The sequence below is a fragment of the Anser brachyrhynchus genome (genome assembly GCF_964034855.1).
Source record: "Anser brachyrhynchus genome assembly, chromosome: 9".
Taxonomy (NCBI): Eukaryota; Metazoa; Chordata; class Aves; order Anseriformes; family Anatidae; genus Anser; species Anser brachyrhynchus.
In genome coordinates, this window is record NC_137703.1 from 22,372,729 (window position 1) to 22,392,983 (window position 20,255).

At 40.1% G+C, this 20,255-nt stretch overlaps 1 protein-coding gene across 1 annotated transcript in view; it reads right to left on the reverse strand.

The window, feature by feature from the left end:
• Nucleotides 1-7,694: 7,694 nt before the first annotated feature.
• Nucleotides 7,695-20,255, reverse strand: part of CUL3 (cullin 3) — a 56,047-nt gene continuing 43,486 nt past the window's right edge. Inside the window, exons 11-16 of the mRNA XM_080604405.1 lie at nt 18,267-18,391; nt 17,837-17,933; nt 16,688-16,822; nt 11,236-11,422; nt 9,375-9,520; nt 7,695-8,683 (exon numbers count right to left, since the gene is read on the reverse strand). Coding sequence (XP_080460531.1) covers nt 8,552-8,683; nt 9,375-9,520; nt 11,236-11,422; nt 16,688-16,822; nt 17,837-17,933; nt 18,267-18,391 — 822 coding nt within the window. The 3' untranslated portion in view covers nt 7,695-8,551. The remainder of the gene's footprint in view (nt 8,684-9,374; nt 9,521-11,235; nt 11,423-16,687; nt 16,823-17,836; nt 17,934-18,266; nt 18,392-20,255) is intronic.

Here is a 20,255-nt window from a genome sequence, read left to right on the forward strand (position 1 = left end):
TCAGGAAAAGGAGCACCTAGTCTGAGGCCCGAGTTTCCAAACACACACTGACTTCAACAGGAGCTTGAAAACCCCACGTTAAGCCAGCACCATTGCCGTGATATGAACAAGGCTGATAATAACCCAGCTGCCAGGCACAGATCAGTCCCAATTCTGCTCAAACAAAGGGAAAGGCAACCTGGAGAGAGGAAACTGTGGCCCACAACAGCGTGGGCGAGAGGCAGCCACCGGCACCCCGCGCTGTGCCATTGCCATCCTCCTCCCTCCTGCCCCTCGGCTGTGCATGGGCACATTGAAATAAGGCAGAGACTCTTGTGAATTGTTCATTTAATCAGCTTACGTATAGCATGGTTGAAGACAACTCAAGGAAAAATTCTTGGAAGGCCAGCAGCAGACACCGGCAGAAGCCGCACCCTGCTGGGCGTTAATGAGAGCAAGTCACCAGGAGGCAGGGAGCTCGCCAGCAGGCCCAAGCTTTGGCTCCAGGAGCAAATCGGGCCTACGTGGTGTGAAGGCTTCTAATTACTCCCGTTCCTGAGGGCGACTCTCCTAAGATACAGGGTAATACGACCCAAATTCTAATTAAAAAACCCACCACCAGCAGCCTTGGCCTGGATCCCACATTACACTGGAATTGCAGATTTGCATAATTAATTAAGCTGATAACAAATGCTGTGACAGACGAGCTGCAGGAGATTATTAGCCTCATCTTTAATGGAATTTCAAGAGAAGCAATGTCCAAGCAAACAACAGTAAATACTCACAGAAGTTGTGCACAAGGTCTAAGAAACAGAGGTTGCTGGGATTTGGCACGTGCCCTCGCAAATTTTGCAAACAAAGGGCAGCATGTGGAATCACAGTAAGGCAGCATCGGGCCCTAATGCTGCTTTAAGGACTTCCCTTTGTGGTTTTGTTCCTTCCAAGAACAGCAGTAGTAAGGGCTGTTTGCAAACAGCAACTGGGAGCTGCGCTGCCAGGATTCTCCGTCCCTCCCAGCTTCTCCTCGGGCAAGCAGCAGCGGGTGGCTCCCAGGCCCCGTCTCTCCAGAGGGTTTCTTCACCTCTGTGCACAGCTAACTAACACGGTTCAGCTGCTCCAGGACTGGAGGAGGTGAAACAGGCCTGTCTGTCCTGAACAGCAGCACGCTTCCAGGCTTTAGGGGAGTGTGCCTGCTCTCAGCAGCTGTTTATTTCAGGCTGTCTAGAGACCCAGGCAGAGGTTGCTGTGTTAGTCACATCCTCATCACATTTGTGAGTTTCTTTGCAGGCAAAAAATACAGAAACAAAGGTGAGACAGGGATTGGTACCGGAAGACTTAAGGACCAGAAGCATCTGGCTCAGGTGCTGGAATGAGGCAGAAACACTGTGCTGCAGGACCGCAGTTAGCCATGTACTTCCCTGGAACAGCCAGGCCATCGTTTCCTTAACAAAGTACTAATCCGCAGGTCATTTCCACCCATTTTAGCACAGTCCATGGGCTATTCTAAACCAAGTCACCATCCAGGAGCTAATACTCCCAACCCCAAATACCCAGAATACAAGGTGGCTCCCACCATGAGCTCCTCTCCCAGACAAAAGTGCCCCTGGGTGCTCAGCAGCAGGAGGGGAGCAAAGACGGGTGGCACCCGGGGCTCCTTTCCCCCAGCACTCACAAAGCCTCACCTGGGCAAAGTCTGTCCCATCTCCACATGCCCAGTCACAGCACGTGGTGCCAGTTACGTACCTTCTTTTAGCAGATTGGCTTGGAGTGTTCGGGTATCAGTTTCTCCCACAAGAGTCTTGCCTTGGCAGGCCTCAGACCTGGGTGTTTGGAAACACAGACAAAGGACAGAGCCACTGCATGGCTCCGAACGGCTGACTGCACAGCAAAACCCAGGTTGTTACAGCACAGAGCAAGGGCTAGAGCCTTCTTCAACAGATGAGTTTCCAGTATGGCTAGAGATCTCTCTACTCTCTCTGTTCCCTTTTTCCTTGAAGCTTTAGTAGCTTGCTGTCCCTTAAAAACTTGGCTTAATTTCAAAGTTTGTAAAAAATAAATTCATATTAGATATAAATGCAATAAGCTCCTTAAAGCAAGAGCCAATGCTGCATCTCGCATATACAGGATAAATACAATATAATCACTGCTGAGGCTCGGGGTACTACCCTAATGAAATTAATAAATAACTAAGATTAAAAACAAGAGAAAAAACACCAGAAAAAAAGATAACACTAACAGCCCACATAGGGAAAGAGCATAATTGTCGTGGGCAGTAAGACAACATCTACACTGGATTTTCAGAGCACAATTCTTACTGGAGCTAAGAAAGGAAAAGCTTAAAGCACAGAAGCAGAATGATTTGAGAACCTCGAGCTATATTACACACCTTGGAAAAGTGTTTTCAGTCGTTGCTTTCTATTTGCCACTTCCTAGCTAGAATTTCATTTCCTTCTTGCTTTTCCATTTCTGATGGCATTATTACCCGAGCAGATTGACTGTAAAATCTTATTCCACATTGATATTACCTATATCCACAGCAGATGGACCAAACCAAACAGGCACATGCAGGGCTCCTTCACCTGGGTCCCAGCTCAGACTTGACTAGCAGTGGGCCTGATTTGAATGAAGACCTCTGGAATCAGGGTACATGGTCTTTGTGAAATCTGCTTCCCCAGAAGAATGCAGTTCCCAGCTTGGGCCGAGGAGCGCGATGAGCAGCAGTTCCTTCAAGGGAACAAGTAACTGAGATCTCTTTTCACTGAGCACCCAGCCCTAAACCATGCAGCCTGGGACTTGGGATAACTCCTACAGATTTTGAGAGGCATTTTGGCCAGGCAAGACTATGACCCATAATCAAACCACAGCTATGGTGTTGGTCAACTTGCTATTATCATAGCTCTGTTCATGTGAAACTTGAGTGTTGTACAGTGTTAGCAGGAGAAAAGCACCTATAGTAAATATGCATATAGCAGGGATCTTACAAAAGCTTGGTGTTAAAGAAACCAGTGGGTACCTTTGTTTTCAGTACTTCTGCTTAGCATATTAGTGCTGCCACTAGCTCTCAGACAGCACCCAGTGAGTTTTCCTAAGGCACTGAGCAGTTATTTGCCACTGCCTGATGCTGTTCTCCTCCAACACCACCTGTGCAACAAAACCACTGCGTATGATTTTGCCCAACGCTATGCTTAATGTTAAATGCACACTGCAAAAATTGAGTTAATAATTAACTCAGAGAACATGAAACATGAACAGGAGATCACTGTACATTTCCAAGAGGTGGAGAGATATTCCTTTTGGGAGGGCTAAATCCCTCCCCTATTTCCATGAGAGGGTTTCTGAGGGGTTCCCTTATGAAGGCTGCTGCTGGCGAGCCCGAGCACTGTCATACCATGGATCTGCAGAGCTGCTGCTGGAACAAAGCTCAAGGCACCAGGACTTCAGTCTAGACAGGGCTCCTTACTATTGTTCGCCTCGTTTCCTTAACCCCCAGCCCAAGTTCACGGTGCACAAGAGTCATGTGCTACGTCGTATAGTCCACCCCAACCCCGTAACACACAGCCAAAGGGAAGGTTATACTAGTTAGAAGGGAAAAACAAAACACAAAAGTAAATGATAAGCACAATAAATATATTCATCACTGTCCAATAATCCAAACTCTTTCTGGTGCCTTTGGAAATCTACTGAAACTTTTTCAGCTTGCAAGAAACATTCAAGAAAGAAAATCTGGCACTATAATTTGAGAAGTGCATGTCCCGTGGCTAGACTGAAAACTCCCAATTTTCAGATTCCTTTTCCAGACCCAGTATTGTTTTGTTTTATCTCCTGGCCTTGCACATGTAACTCCCAGTTCTCCTTTGCTTAGTCCTCAAGCAGGTCACATTCTGTGGGAAGGGAAGTTTCTTTTCCTGACCCCATCCATTTTGAACTATCAAAATTCAGTCTTAGAAGTTTTGAGTCGGACACTGTAAAAGCAGCTGATCGGGGATGTCACAGGGTGTTTAACAGAGCTTTTAATAGAGCTTCAGTTAAAAAAGGAAAACAGAAAAACGTAAAGAAAAATAAAAACGGGGGGGGGGGGGGGGGGAGGGAGATGCTGGGGTCCATCCCCTCTGAGCATGCTGCAGCTTCCGAGCATGGCAGTGCTCCACCACCGCCCGCAGGATTCAGCAGGAGGAGCGGAGGAGCAGTCGTCAGGGACAGAGGCTTCCTCAGCATCTGCTGTGCTCGTGGCTCAGTATAAAAGCCAAGTTTTTTGGGGGAAAGGGGGGGCGAGCTGCAGGAACAAGCATAGGTAATAAAGCATCCCTGCTGTTAGTGCAGACGCGATTTCTTCTCTGACCCATAGTCACTCATCTCAGCAGCGTTAAGTGCACCAGCCTGCACAGACAGGCTCACTGCCCATCAACACCGCAGTTTCAGGGAACTGAAGAAACAAAAACAAGAGCAGGACCCCGACACAAATGGGGCTGTTGCACAAGCTCAGCATGCACCAATGCAGCAGCATCCTGCGAGGTGCAGGAAGAACCCGGTCACACCAGCAAGGTCACACCAATGCGGCCGAAGCCCCGTGCAGCCGGGGAGACCTACTGGAGGGGCAGTTGCCTTCTGAGCGGCAGCCCTGCTGAAGGAGACCACCAGACCACAAAAGCTAAGACAGGGCGTGCTGATAGGCCTGCTGTTGCTTAGCACTGGTTCATCACAGCCGTTTGCTAGACAACTAAAGGTGTACCACTATTTCTATTTAAAAATGCACCTCTACACTTCTATACTAACACTCATTTCTGCCACAGCACACACAGGGTTAAAAGGCAAAGTCATCCGAAAGATTCAGAATATTCAACCCAGTCTGTGGGCACATCCCACAAACACTTCCCTACATCCCGAGGCACAAAGTTAGATAGATTACCCTCCCATTCTTTTATGCAGCTTTCACAGCTGGACGTGTATCAAGTTCTGTGTTTTACAGACTTTGCACAGGACCCATTGCAGAAAACAGGAGCTTGAACACATGCTTCAGACTGAACGTGCCGGTTATTTCATTTACTATCCAAGATACCTGAATGAATACTAACAGGAATGAATTTCAATATAGGTAAGAAAAGTCAATGCCTCTGATCAGCTCTAAGCACTACGAGGAGTGTAGCTCCAGACTGGCAAATCCTCCTCCTAAACCTCAACAACCCCAAAGATCTGGAAGCTAATGATCAGAGCCCACCTTGCCCTTAGCCACCGTGCCGAAGAAGAGTTAAGGAGCTTTAGATCAAGCTGGGCAGGTTCCGGACAGTTTCGGACATGCATCTGGAGCTTACAAGTAGTCCCAGTTTTTGCTGCTCTGGACAAGGCCAGATCGTGACAGGCTGCATTGCCATGGATCTGCTACCCACCAGCTGCCAAATTCTCATAGACCAAAACTGAAGAGCACAGTGAAAGCTTTTAAGATTCTCAGATCAAAGTTTGGCTTTATCACAGGGGTGAGGAGAGACATTTCATTCAGGAGTAGCTAGCTGAAAAGGTAGCTAGCTAGCCAGCTGAAAAGAACAAAAACGAAATCAGGCATAAATAGGATACTCTTGTACAATGGTAAGTGAAGTGTAATCTCAACCTTTAAAAATAAGCTTGTCTACGTATGTACCTTCAAATAACAATAAGTAAGACTCGAAGCCTGATTTTTCAGAACTTTTAAAATGAAAAGTGAACTCCATGTTAATTTCACGTTGCTACAGCATTTGACTGTACGTTAATCCAACGTAAACAAAATATATAATTACTCGTACATATGACTACGCAAGCCTACTTTTAACAAAGTTACAAATAAATTTTAAATGCAGATTAAGAGAAGAAGAAGAAAAAAGTGAAATTAGGTAAGGAATAGCAGGGTTCTGCTATGGACTGTAGAAGAAATCTCACTCATGTACACAGCGTAAAGGTACAGGCATCAAACTCACCTTAAGCAGAGTCCCGGTGATGTCTTGTTCAGATGTCTTTGATCACAGATTTCACATTTTCATCTTTTAGGCAGCCCCTGGTATCACAATCTGGTTGTTCAATGGTAAAGACGCATTTCTAAAAGGTGACCTCAGCAGAAGTCCTTTCCTGAATAATTAGTTCTTCAAAGCTCTATTAAATTTAAAATGGAAGCTATACTCCAGTATTTGTTAGGGAAGATAGCTATCACCATCTGTTACTCCTTTAGCAACACTCCTGCACACGTAAGTGGCCAAAATTTTTTCTCTCTCTCAGTCAATCCCACCCAGCCAGCCCTTAAACACAGTTCCACAGCTGTAACATTCAGGCTCACGGCTCCAAATCCCATGCCTGCTAAAAGCAACCAGAGGCAAAAAGCTTCATCTGACACACAGCAAAATTACAATTGCACCGCAAAGGATCAAGCCCTGCTGTCAAGGACAGCAACATTAGCATCTCTAAACCACGGGGAAAAGGCTGTGAACGCACTCCTCTCTGAAAAGCACTTGTGAAAGCGTTAACAGGCAACTGTCACAACAGCAACGCTATTAAAGATTAAGACCTGCAGAAAAGAAAACCTTCATACCGATACATGGAAGAGCCAGTTACATTTTGAGGAAGATTCTTCTCATAATTTAAGACACAATCCCAAACCAGACTCTCATACAACCCTGTATTTAGTACTGGTACCATGGCTAAACAATTATTACATTTCTAATGTTAGTGGACAAAAGCATCAATTGAAGTTCTGCATATACTGTACAGACACAGGCATTTTAGTAACAGCCACCAAATTCATTTTTAGCACTGAAGGCCTAGCTAGATCCTTGATGAGCAATGGCAGGTAAGCTCTCCAGTCACCTCCCCTCTCATTACTTCAAAGCTAATCACGGGATTGGGGGAAAGTTTTTTGTTTTTTTTTTTTTTTTAAATGCAGTCAACTTTGGTAAAGTCTTTTTTAAAAAAAAAAGCCTTGGAATCAATCAGGCTAAAACCAACCCAATTCCTGTCCTCCTCCTTAGAAGAAACATCCTAGCACTGAAAACAGACCGGCTTTGTATCTTAAAAGGCTCTAGAGAAGGGTGAAACTGGGGACACGTTATGAAGAATACTCAACTGAATTGCTATGAAATAAATACAACAATGTATTTGTTTAATACAGCTGGTCAAGAAATACTCTGGCAGTACCTTAATGATCTACAACCAACTTCTTTTGTTTCGACTCCAGCTCTGCATTTTGGGAAGCCCATCAAATATATTTTTCAGTACCTACGGATAAAAACAACCTGACTGTCCCTCTCCCCCTAAAATGTATTGAATTAAAACAAATAGTTACAGCAGAGAAACTGTGTAATATGCGCATTGCAATGTCAGAAGTAGAGTTTAATAAAAACTCTGCAGTACAATGCACACTTCCAACCCATTCTATCAGAACAGTGACATCACTGAACTGCGATTTTAAATCTATTTTTGCAGCATACTCAGAAGAAGGAAAAAAGCTTTAGTTTAAGAACTGGAAGTTTCAATATAGTAACAATTTTTTATTGCATGATTAAAATTCATTTTTAAAAACAAATAGTGTGCACTGGCTTCACTTTAATCTCCTGAAATATGTACTTATGAAGGGAAACCCTGGGGCTACAAATCCATCTATGATATTAACTGACAAAATATAATCCCAGTATGTTTCCCCAGAGGACAGCATTTAGTTCGAAAAATTGCCATTCCTGTACTCTAACACACTTGAATTGTTTGTGTACACTAGATCCATTTATTTTAAATTTATTTTGTCTACATTTAGTGAAATAAAAACATCGCCCTGTACAATCCACCATCAGCAGTGAGTACAACAGCAAAAATTATTATACAGTTTATACACACTAAAATCTTTTCCTTTTTCCTATAAAGAAACCAGAACAAACCTAATCAATATAGAGTTTAATTTAGAAGAACTCAAATTACAGAAGGGAAAGCCAAACTTATGGTCTTTTCTGAATCCCCAGAAGTTCCTGATTCACGTTGTTCAAACAACAGTGAGTGCAGCTGGAAGAGTGAAACATGCTCAAGTTGTATTCTTGGGTCTTCAAAAAATTACCAAGTATTTAAATTAAACATGGCTAGTTAAAGAAACATTTGAAGCAGAGCAATATAACTGGGATTTTTGCCTTACCAGTTGTGGTTTTTTTTTAAACCCAACTTATACAATGCGCGAAGTGCTAAGCAACACTACAGAAACACATTTACATCAACACTGAAGATCTGGGGAAATGAAATTCCAACAATTTTATTATTTTTTAATGAGCTGTATTTTCTAAATTTGTTTTTATTTTTCTGTTTTCATACAGTATTGAAAACAAACGCGGCACATTCACATTTTCCCAAAGAATTGTAAGGATGATCTCTACAGGGATAACGTTGAAAAGCCTGAAGCTCAATCAATTCATGTTGAAAACTCTCAAAAGGAGTAAAAGGCTTGATCTGAACGGTCTAGAACATGTATTGTAATTTAATAGAAGAGATGGTCGTCTTAATATTAATGATTTAAAAGAACTTCCCAGTTCATGCGAAGAGTATAGTCCAAGAATAAATCAAATTTTCTGAATGCATTTTATGCTACGTAAGTGTATACTTTGCGATCCTCAGGTGTTCGTGCCAAATATTCTCTCTCAATAAGTCCTTCAATACGTTTTTTAATAACAACTGGACTTGGTAAGAATCGGGCCTTCAGCTGCTGAGTTACCTAAAACGTAAGATCAAAAACAGTAACATAAGATCACAGCGCAAACAAGCTCATTAAGTATCTTAACTGACCAAAATAATCATAAAATTGTACATAAGCAAGGCTGGCTACAACTACGAGCAGAAAAAGCAGCCTGCACACTTCTGTCAGTTTTTTCCATCAGATGCTTGCTCCTTTTTGAGTATGAATCCAAGTACTGACACTCAAAAAGGCATAGTTACCACCTGAAAATCCTCTCAGTTTCACAACCAGAAAGAGTTCAGGAGTGGAAAACGCATCCTATCTGCTAAGCTGTCAGAACTTAGGAGGTGAGAGCAGCAGGACTCTCCCTCTTTCTCTCTAAGAGATCAAAACTCTCAAGCTTGGATCCAACAGTCAAGACCAGAGGAGAAAATAACATCAAGTATAGTGCTTTTCATTGCCGATTGGTATGTCAAGGAATATGACGACATTGTAATACCACTAAAGGGAAGAAGGAAAGTTAGATATACGTATGAATACACCCTAAACTGAAGGGTTTGGATTTAAATGTCTTTAGACGTACAGTGGGGGGAAAAAAAAGGATGGATTAAATATAGCATCTCTCAAAAGCCTTTCAGAAAGTGTTAGGGAGGGCGGTGTAACTTTCATGAATTCAAAAGGAAGAACAAAAATAACTTCAAGTCCATATCAGAACTATGTACAAGCATACCTCTGCTACTAGCACATTGTGTTGCATCTTCTTTCTAGATTTCATTATCCGAACTATAGCAGCTTCTATCTCATGTTTTCTGTCATCATCTACTTTCTGCCTTGTTTCTTTCCTTTCTGGATCAGATTCTCCTTGTTTGGCAGCAACTTCAAGAAAAAAGAAAGAAATAGCAGAATTCATTTTAATTTCGTTGTGCAAGTGTTAACTTCATTTATTTCATCCAGAATTCAAGTTATATTTTCCTGGGTTTTCACATTCTCAAATATATATATATTTAATGAAAAGCAGCCCCAAGAACGTATTAACTTTTTCTGGCATATTTTGATAGCAACTGACAAGATAACAATGTGTTACTTAACTACTGCTATGTTAAAATTGGAGCAGTACTCAAATCTGCTTACAGGCACTACCAACCCCATGCTTCCATTAAATATTCTTCTCTTTAATATGGTGAATAATACACTAATTAAAACAGAAAAAGGATTGAAAATTTATTTCATAACTAATACTTAGAAATTTCCTCCGTCAGAAGAAATAGTTCAACATTCTTTTTATCTTCTTTGACTCAACTGCCTTCTCTTTTGTATTCTGTTCTATTTATGCTTTATTTCTGCCCTTGTGTCTAGCTTTTCTTACCCCTTCGCGCAAGTATCATTATAAGCGATCCCTACACTGCTACCACTTTCCTCCCTTTTCTCCTTCACTCAAAAGCCTCAAGTATTTATCCCTTTTAAATAGATATATGTAAAAAGACTTCCATTTGTTATGTTAAAACCACAAGTATCAACTTTGCTCTAAAACCATCTTGAACCCCAAACCGTATCATATCCCCCATTCACAGAAATTTGTGGAGTGGAAGTAGAAAAGCAGAACTGCACCAAAGCTCCAACACTTGTCACAGAACTTTGCTCAGTTCTGCCCGTGCTCTGATCACAGGGATCTGAACAACCTCATTTAGTCGCTGTACTAGAGAAATACTCCAAGTGTGGCAAATGGGTTGTGACCACAGCGCTCTGCGTGCATTTGAACAGAGTCTAGCTATTGCTTACGCAGCAGGATACATATAGTTTAATTACTGGTACACACTATTGGATTTTACACACCTACATCCCTGGACACAGCATGCTGCACAGAAGCCCAGAGTTACATTACTTGCAACAAACAGCATGTGAATTACCAAGGCTGCACTCAAAACACATCTAAACTGCCCACAATGCAGTGTATTTTACATACCACGACCTACCAAGTCAGAAAACGTTTTCTTATTTACTAAAAATCAGGAAATTATTTTGCAAAACATTTTGAAGTGCATCTACGTCGATACTACAAACCAGAAACTGTTTCCAGAGAGCCTCCTAGACAAAAGATATCAGCATTACTTATATACAGCATAAACCAGCGCTTTGGTGAGCTAGTGAAGTTGTATCACACCGACTCATTTCTCTCACTTGTTAACTTCCACTGAAATCGTTGCTCAAAGACATTTCAGCAACCTGGTACATGCAAATAAACATTTCTGTATCATGTGACAAAAATGTCACTCAATTTCACAGCAGTACAATAGCTTACACATCTGAGGCAGTGTTGTTTTGTTTAAATGAAGTCAGTGGCCTGATATTTTTAATTTTATTATTTAATTTGAATTTCCCTTTTAAGAGAGAACTACAAATTTTGAAAAACAATAAGCTCAACTGTAACTTCCATACTCTTCTAACTTAAATTCTCATTTTGATGCAACTACTCATCAAAAACAAAAAAATATTCCTCGCTTCCTTTTACTTCTATGGACATCGAGCCTGCAAAAGAATCTTATGCTTTAAGGCAGTCTGGGGGACAAGACAGCATATAAGGATCCACTTACCCGTCTGAATCTTGACTCTGTGTAGTTTAGACGTGAACTGATCATTCACTGTAAATATATGACCATTTTCTATTTCTTTTGACTTGGGCTCTTTTGTGAGGACACGTTGTGTTGGTTTGCCACACGCAAGAGACTGAAGGGCTCTAACCAGTTCTCTTTCGGGGATATCAGTTTCTTGTTGAATTTCCTGAAGAAAAATATCCTAATCAGTTTACAGCCAGTGCAGAAATAAGCATCACATTTTGCAAACAACAACACTGACTACCTAAAAGGTCCATCTTCAAGCCTGCACAAAAGTAGTACTTTGACAGTTGTAGGGCTTGACAGGTGAGAATTCATGAACAAAGTCTCAATGTGTACCATGCAAAATAATCCACATGGGTCAAAGTACAGTTACCATAAGCTGAAACCAGAAAAAGAAATGAGTAACCAGCTGTTACGTTTCACTAAAGTGTGTTTTTTTGGTTTTTGTTTTTGTTTTTGTTTTTCAAGAAAGCTGAAAGGATTTGTTTGCTGTCTCCAATAGTCACTGACCAGAATGAAATCAAAGCTTCTAAGTAACTCCGTCAGTGATGGAAAACACGTGTTGTTCACAAGCAGTCCTGATGAGGAACTGTGTAATTGCATTCTCAGTCAGCACCTCTGCTGAAAACAAGATGTTGACTAATGGAAGCAAGCAAGGTCCTGTTTCACAATAACAGAGAAGTGCTCCAGATTATTCACAAAGGAGGTGTAGCTAACCTGAAACAGTTTATTTACAGCCCATATGCCCTCAGCTACAACTTCTAGAGGCAAAATACAGAAGAGTGCAAAGGTAAGAACTTTGTAGAAGGTCTTACGTATCTTCGTAAAAAACATTTACATAACTTTTTGTACCTCTCTTAGTATTCTTAAGAGTTCAGCCAAGAGACATGTTAGGTAAGTCACCAGTTATCATGAGTCAGTAAGCAAATTACACTGGATGCAGAATGATCACAGAATCATAGAACGGCTTGGGTTGGAAGGGACCTTAAAGATCCCCTAGTTCCAACCCTCTTGCCATGGGCAGGGACGCCACCCACTAGATCAGGTTGCCCAGGGCCTTGTCCAGCCTGGTTCTGAACACCTCCAGGGACTGGGCATCCACAACTTCTCCGGATAACCTGATCCAGTGCCTCACCACCCTCTGGGTGAAGAATTTCTTCCTTAGATCTAATCTAAGTCTCCCCTCTTTTAGTTTAAAACCATTCCCCCTTGTCCTATCTGCCTGAGCAAAAAGTTGCTCTCCATCTTTTTTGTAAGCCCCCTGTAAGTACTGAAAAGCTGCAGTGATGTCTTAAAATGCTTCATGAGCAGGCCAACTGCTTCTGCTGCTTCAAATTTAACTCATTTACTGAGCTTCCATTCATTATAGACTTATTTGCAGTTTCTTCTTTTTCAGAGTTTTGAGTAAACCCCAAGCATCTCCCATTCCACATTCCCATTCAGACTCTTGAGGGACCTTGAGCAGCTAAAGACTAAGCTACCAAATAGAAAACTAAGCATCACAGACCTGTAACTGTCTACAAGAGCTGTCACTTGCCCAGCTTCCCCATCATCAGTTCTAGGAGCAGCATCCAGCTATACTGATGTCCCTAGAATTCCCCATTCTCGTGGCACACAAGTCAAATTGATGACCACCGAGCTAAAAACAGGTCCAAGAACTCCCGGTGTTTAAAGACTTGTAAAGAACTTGGGTTCTTTGAAGTTTGACTTTCTTGTCACCGTACAACTAAGTTCTATTCAATGATGTTATTTCTTCTGTGTACACACGTTAAAAAAAAAAATCAGCTCTTTTGTGGTCATCCACCACTGTCAACAGGCAATAAAAAACAATTTGAATATACCAGCCTTTCACATTCAGCATCTACCAGATCTCAGCAAAGCTCAGGCAGAGAACAAGCCTTATTTTTCAGCTATGGACCTAGTATTACATGTGCAGTGTTGACTTCATGTAAAGTTATGCGAAGCTGCATTTTTGCACATGATTTTAAATTCTTTTGAATGAGTTTAGTAAAAATTCAGTAAGTCAAAAACTACCAAATCTCAATTTTTGATACCTACTGCTTTTGGATGATTGGGAAATCTTACTTTTTTTTTTTTTTTTTTTAAGTTTTCTTTGTAAGTTTTCTTAAGAGTATTCATAAAATAGCACATCCAGAAATATTCACAGTGTTTGAAATAAGCGATGTGCACCCACGTTTTAATTATTTGCTATTATCAACAACTTCAAGTTACTTGTGAAGAGGCATGTTATTTCTTCATTTGTTGCTTTATTTTAAAAAACAGTCACCTTCACAGATTTTTCTAGACTCAGCACACAGCAGTATTAAAAAAAAATCCTTCCGATGGTCACATCAAAAAGTCTTACTAAAACGGATCAGCATAAACTCAACTAACCAAAGGAAAGCAGCACTTAAGATTTTAGGACTTAGGTAAACGTAAAGCCTTGAGGCTATAAACCAAATCTAGCTTAGAAGAAAGATAATGCCTGCAATATGCAGGTTTCCTAACGCTGGTTTCTGATCACCAGCTAAAAGTAATCCTTTCAAAATTGTTTTTACAAGAAATATATTCCCTCCTTGTGATGGAAAAAAAATAAATAAATTAAAAAACAAGGAGATAAAATGAAATGTGAGGTTTTTTGATGCTGAAGATCTTTATACTAACCACTATGTATTTGCTTTATTTCACATTGTAGCATTCCAATTCAGCCACTAATGTGAGCAAATCATTTCAGAATTTATAACCAAGCTTAAAAATACAAACCAAGAAAGAATTGCACTACAATACAGTCCCTCAGAAGAAGGCAAAAAGTTCAAGTTGGGTAAAAAAAAAAATGTAGCTCTGAATATGAACGGGGATAACAGGTGCTGCTGCGCTCTTTTCCTTCCGTCTGTGGCATATCATTTTTCTAGACACTTTTCTACATTTGATGTAATACAGTGGAAAATGTACAGTGTTCCCCCCCACCCCCATCTCCAAAAATGCCTTATTTTAAAGACAATAATTGAGCCGTGCACAAGAGCAGTACCTATTACACAATTTCACTTGTAAAAACATTACTAAGCGAGCACTATCTGGAGACTACAAAAGAGATTATTTTAGGCATGGCCTCTGTCCAGTTCTACACAAGAAGAAAGTTTACTGATAGAAGGAAAAAGGGCAAAAGGAACTTAAAAGGAAAAAGTCATGTCGTTGAAATTACAAGAAAAAACAAACTAAAAAGATTTTTTATTTATACAGACTTCAACTCATAATTCTTCCAAGGCAGAGAACAGCAAAAGAGAAAACAGTCAAGTCAGTTTTAAGTGCTAATGTCTCATTTTTGTTGTTATCCACCAGCTTTACTTCTACTACAGCGGCACCTGTATTTCTTGTTTGTTAAGCCCAAAGATGCAGTAAGTACCAAATATTTTCCGCTCGTTTTTGATGACAAAGATGTACATTTCACCCTCTAAAACACTGAGCTGTACTGTAAACTTGAGCAGAAAAAATGCTGAGTAATGCATGACACTTCATTAGAAGAAACTGAATGAAATGTGAGCAAGCTTTGAAGGCTTGCATGAATATCCTTAGAGGTGAGTAAGATAAAGCTAGGCCCATATGGCCACTAGTTCTTCTGCATACGTAAACAAATCCTTACCATATAGAAATACAATACCTGCATACATTTTAAGCAAGGAATTGTGCTATGTAACAATCCTTTAATTTTCTGCCAAATCTTATGCATAATTTTTCATCATCATCATCCCATTTTACAACCACACGGGTTCATAGCTGTTAGGATTACTGTGATGCTCTTACCAAGTTTCCAATTAATAGAATTAACACAGAACACGAACAAAACAGCAAAGTCTATCCAAATGCAAAAACAACTTCAAACTAAGTTGTCCAGATCTGAATTTGCAGAAACACTTGCAGATCAAAAATGCCTCCATGCTTACTCAAGCACTGAACAAGCCATGTCTCACATTACTGTTGCAGTAAAAGCACTAGTTTGATTTGACAAAGCAATAGGATATGCCCAGCACTCAGTAATTAATGATGGTATTCAATAATCAATGAACAAAGATAAAATTTAATCCATCCTTAGGTTTTCATAAGCTTTTCTGGCTGGAGTTAAAGACAACTCCCACATATTTCTCCAAAGAAACCAAACAAAACAAGCATGCCTTCTTAGTGTTTTAGTTACAGGGTGACACAATGAAATGGCTTAAGAACACCTAAACAAGGAAAAAAACAAAACCTAAAAACTTGAGGAGACAGCTCTCTACCATCTGGTCTAAGTAAAATGGACTATAATTTAGAGCACATATTAAAATATGATTTTTTGCGACTCTACCAACTATTATTTATTCATATATAGACGAGCTCTGCTATTCATAAAGCCTGTAATTTTGTAAACTAAGAGCTACCAGCCCAATTTCAACAAGGAAAAACAAGCTGTCAACCCAGCTGTTAAGTCCCCTTCCTGTTCAAGTATTCGGCAGCAGTACTCAGAGCTGTAATGGTCCTGTGATGCATTGCGCAGCACACAGAACTTTCTGTCCCCCAAATAATCTTTTGCGAACTATGAGAAGTATTTAAGAGTCTCTTAGGAAACGCTGCCTTCCTCCCCCAACTGTTCAAAGAAACATCCTGCATTAGTAGGCTAGGAGTATGCCAAAAAAGCTGAAAAGCAAAATCCAAGCAAACAGGCAGGTGAGTACCATGCACGGCGCAATCCAAAGCCAATGAGAAAACCTGAGAACCCCCTTAGCTTCAAGCTGCACCCGTAACTGCTTTCCAAGGCTTCCAATGCTCTCTCAAACCAAAGAAACACGTATTATTGTCTAACAATACAATGCTCAAGTCTCACAGCACAGGATCCTCCTCCACTCCCAAAGCATTCTCCACCATTTTTCATCAGCTGATCATTTCAACCCTTCCCAGAAATGACCCTCCAACCTCCCTGCTAGGGAGCTATGTGGAACTTCCTCATTGTCTTTTCTGGTTCACCAGGTCGGAGAAGGAACTAGAGTTCTTTGATTAGCCTGCAGCTTGCTCTAGCTAGCCAATTTAAGAACTTCAGTATTTAAAAAGCAAGGATACAAACTCATCTGCACCCCTGGGCCTCTAGATACAGTTTCTCAAGGAAAATGAGCAAGCAGAGCCACCTGCTACATTCCAGTTACAGCTTTTCTATAGCTCTAGGGTTGAGGAATAACCACACTCACAACCCCCCTCAACTTTCCTGAAAACTTCTGTTCCCAATATCGTCCTCTAGGAGGGTCTGCCAGACACAGCACTGGTGCTGATCTGCTCCTTTATTTATTGGCCTGACCCACACTCCAGTGGAATGAGAGACACCTGCTTTTCATGCCTTTTATTGAAGAGGGCAAGAAGGCCTAAAGCAGTTATTTAAAAATCAGGTGAGAAAAACAATTCTTACCTCAAAGGTATATTTTTCTCTGTTGTTAAAGAGCATTAATATTGTCATTTGGAAAGTGGAGACTTGCAATATGTGCTTCCGTGTATTTGAGCCAGTTACTTGGGCACCTCCTACACCAACCTCCGAGCCATCTTCCTGTTTTAAAAACACAAAACTAGTGTTAGATTATTTTTCACTCCAAAATATGTTACCTCAGCAAGATGGAAGTTATATGATGAAACTTATCCTGGAGAGCAGTCTACACAAGTGATAGAATCGCACACGCCTGGTGGCATAACCAGAATCTCTCTCCAGTAGCTGTCTTATAATCAGAGTGCATTTCTTCAGCCTGAAGGCACCTCTGTATGTTGCATGGTCGAGCCACTGCTCAAAGCCAGGCCATCTAGAACAGAATGCTCAGGGCTGCATCCAGTCAAATATCAAGCACCTCTAAGGATGGAGACTCCACAGCCTCTCCGGGCACCCGTTCCACTATCTGAGCAACCTCCAGTTTTCACTCATATCATCATCAAAATTACCACAACGTCTGTCCTACAGTAATACAATTTTAACACCCTCACAAATGCATGTTATTTATATGTGGTATTGTATGAATTTTGTTTTAATTTCGCCTTGCCTTCTTTGTTCCCAAGCATCATGCCATTAACTACCTCTAACTTAGCATTTTAGAACTGGTCTAAATCACTAGCATAACATTTTCTTGTATACACAACTATTAGGCATTATACTCATGTAAACTATACTAAGATTTTCATGTTTGGAAAAATGTGTATGTTGCTAGCACTCTGCACATGAAAAGCAGACTAGACTTGGCTTAACAGTATTTTTTCCACAATAACAGAAATTATTCTAAAGATAAACAAGTTTCATTTCACTTTTGACTGATTTAGTGAAAAAACAGCCAAAAATTCAGAACATTGAATTTCCTACAAGAAAAAAATATTACTACTTTGCCATGAGGTACTAAAAAGGATGATGGTAAGTGACCCATTCAAATCATATTCAGAAGAAAACGTGTCAAAACTGTTACAAAGGAAGAATCAGACAATAAAGGTGATCATGAAAGGCACCTTTTCCTTGCCCATTATCAATGGGCAATCTTCTTTTATAAAATCAATATCAATCAAGTTATCAGTCTTGATACTTTACCTTTTTAACTGGCCCATAGAAAGTAGCATTGAGATCTGCAGAACCCATATGATGCTGGAGTGTCAGCTGTCGCCCGCTGTGTTTGGCTAAATAAAATCTGTAATAAAAATTAATCAAAAACGTAATACATAGTTTACTTTTTGTATCTAGGAGGAAACTGCTCAACAGTAGCTTAGTAGTTATGCAGACTTCCCAAAGCTATTAAGAAATCTATCTCCTGCTTTTTCAAAATACTGAGTTAGAAATCAAATTAAAAACTCCCCAAATCTCTAGCCTAACAACGTGAACATTGCATTCTCTATTTTCACATGCACCGAAAAAGAGCAGTGTGCTAACATGTCTTTAATTCTAATGGCAAAATGCATCTGTAAATTAAGTTTATAAAGTTTGCTCTTAAACCCTCTACCTAAAAGGCTGTTTTAATACATACCTTCTAAATATTTCAAAAGCATGTCTGGGAGCTGGAGGGATGTTGCACTTTGGTGTGGCTGACTGGGTAGGCCAGTAACCTGTTGTGAGGACCCGCACTGTAAGATCAACACCACCTAATGAGACCTACAAACAATTGGAAGAAAACATCCACTATTTTAAAAGAGGATTGTTTCACTGTTTTTCTGTAGCAGTGTAGGATATATAGAATTTTCACAGAGTAAGAAAAAAATGGATATCTATTTATAAACATTTTTCTTCCAACAATGGACAGATGAAGTCAACAGTACCAGAACATACGCCAAACTTCAGATGGTATAGCAAAAATCCTCCCTATTATTCTCTTGTGACATTTAAGAGTGTACAGATATTATACAATTAAGCGTTAACCAAGAATGAAATACCTGTGTTCCTAAACATAACTTACAATATATGTAATGTATTTAACAGTTTTTTCTAAATAGGCTTTTACTACAGCAAAGCCAGGTTGCTGAAGACAAGTTTCTAAGTAAGTGTTTATAAATTTATCCTCTAGATGCAGATGATAATACTGAATACCTGATGTTAAGCAACAGCAAGCTCTTCCTGCAATTTGCCTCCACACTAAACGGTTACTCACTTTTACACACACGACCAACCCACTTTCCCTGAAGACAGCCTTTACCAGCACTGGTTAGAAAACATTCTACAGCTCAAGTATGGATCTATACATATAAAGCACTTCTGTTAGTAAGTGATAAACTTCTGGCTACCAGTGAGGCATGCACAGTCCTCACTAGTATCTCAACTAAACCATTAAACTTAAAACTCAGTATTTTCAGCTCTAGGATGAGTAAGTAATGCTTTCAAAGATCGTGTATTATGGACACAAAAACCAAAAGCATCATATATCCAACTTGTTATAAATTATGACAGAGAAATAGTGCACACTATATTTTAGATCAAAAACGTCACATGAATTCAGAAACTTCCAACATTAAGCAGCAGAACAGCATTCCATGTACCGTGTTAGTTTTTGTATTGTGTGTGTCAAACGCCTTTGTGCATTACCAAAGTTGTGTCTAGGAAACTTCTGAAAAATTTAGACCAATGCCAGGCTACTCATACTGAAATCCCCTTGAATTGAATTTAGTTAAGGTTTAAGAGTATCAATTTGTAAAAGTATGGAAAGACCTATATAAAGACTGTCCTGTAGCCAGCATTACTGCCATGCTTCTAATTTTGTCACGACCAATGTCATGAGGCTCGTAAGAGAAATTCAAACAGCTATTTAGACACAGAAAACTAATCCGTAAGTCACCTAAAAAGAAGCTTCAAACAATTTTGACTCCAGCCAAAGGACATCAATATAAACAGAAAGATAAAGAAAATAATTTTATCCAGAACTGAAGTCACCTTAGCAGAAGTGGGGACTGTTCCCTGAGGTTTTTTGGTCTTGGCCAGACCGGAAATGCAGCATAAGGATATAGGATCCAGCAGGAGACTTTGCAGGTAGGATTATTTAGAGAAGAACAGATTTCTGACTTCTCTACGAGACACTGCACATATTTGAAGTGTATAAATTGTTTAAAAATGAGTAGAATGGACTATTTCACACAGAATGCCATAACACCAGCGTGTTAACAGTAATATTTTAAAAAAAATTAATCTCAAGCTCAAATACTAACACTAATAGAAATACATACATGTCCATCATAAACAAATATCCTGGAAATGTCATTAAAAAGCAATGAGTCTGAACAAAAGGCAACCATAAGGCAAACTGTTGGTTCCTTCCCAAGAAGGAGTTTCAAATAAGGTTTAGTAAAATACCTGCTAACATTTTAACTTTACCTTATTAGCTACACATAGTTAAGTTGGAAAAATATACATCATTTATTAACTCAGTGTAAAACTGTCAGGTAAAGTACATGAATCCTTAACACAAAAGAAAATCCCATGTAGAAGTCTTAAATGCTACCTAAAAATGGAGATGTTTTAAGAATTTGCT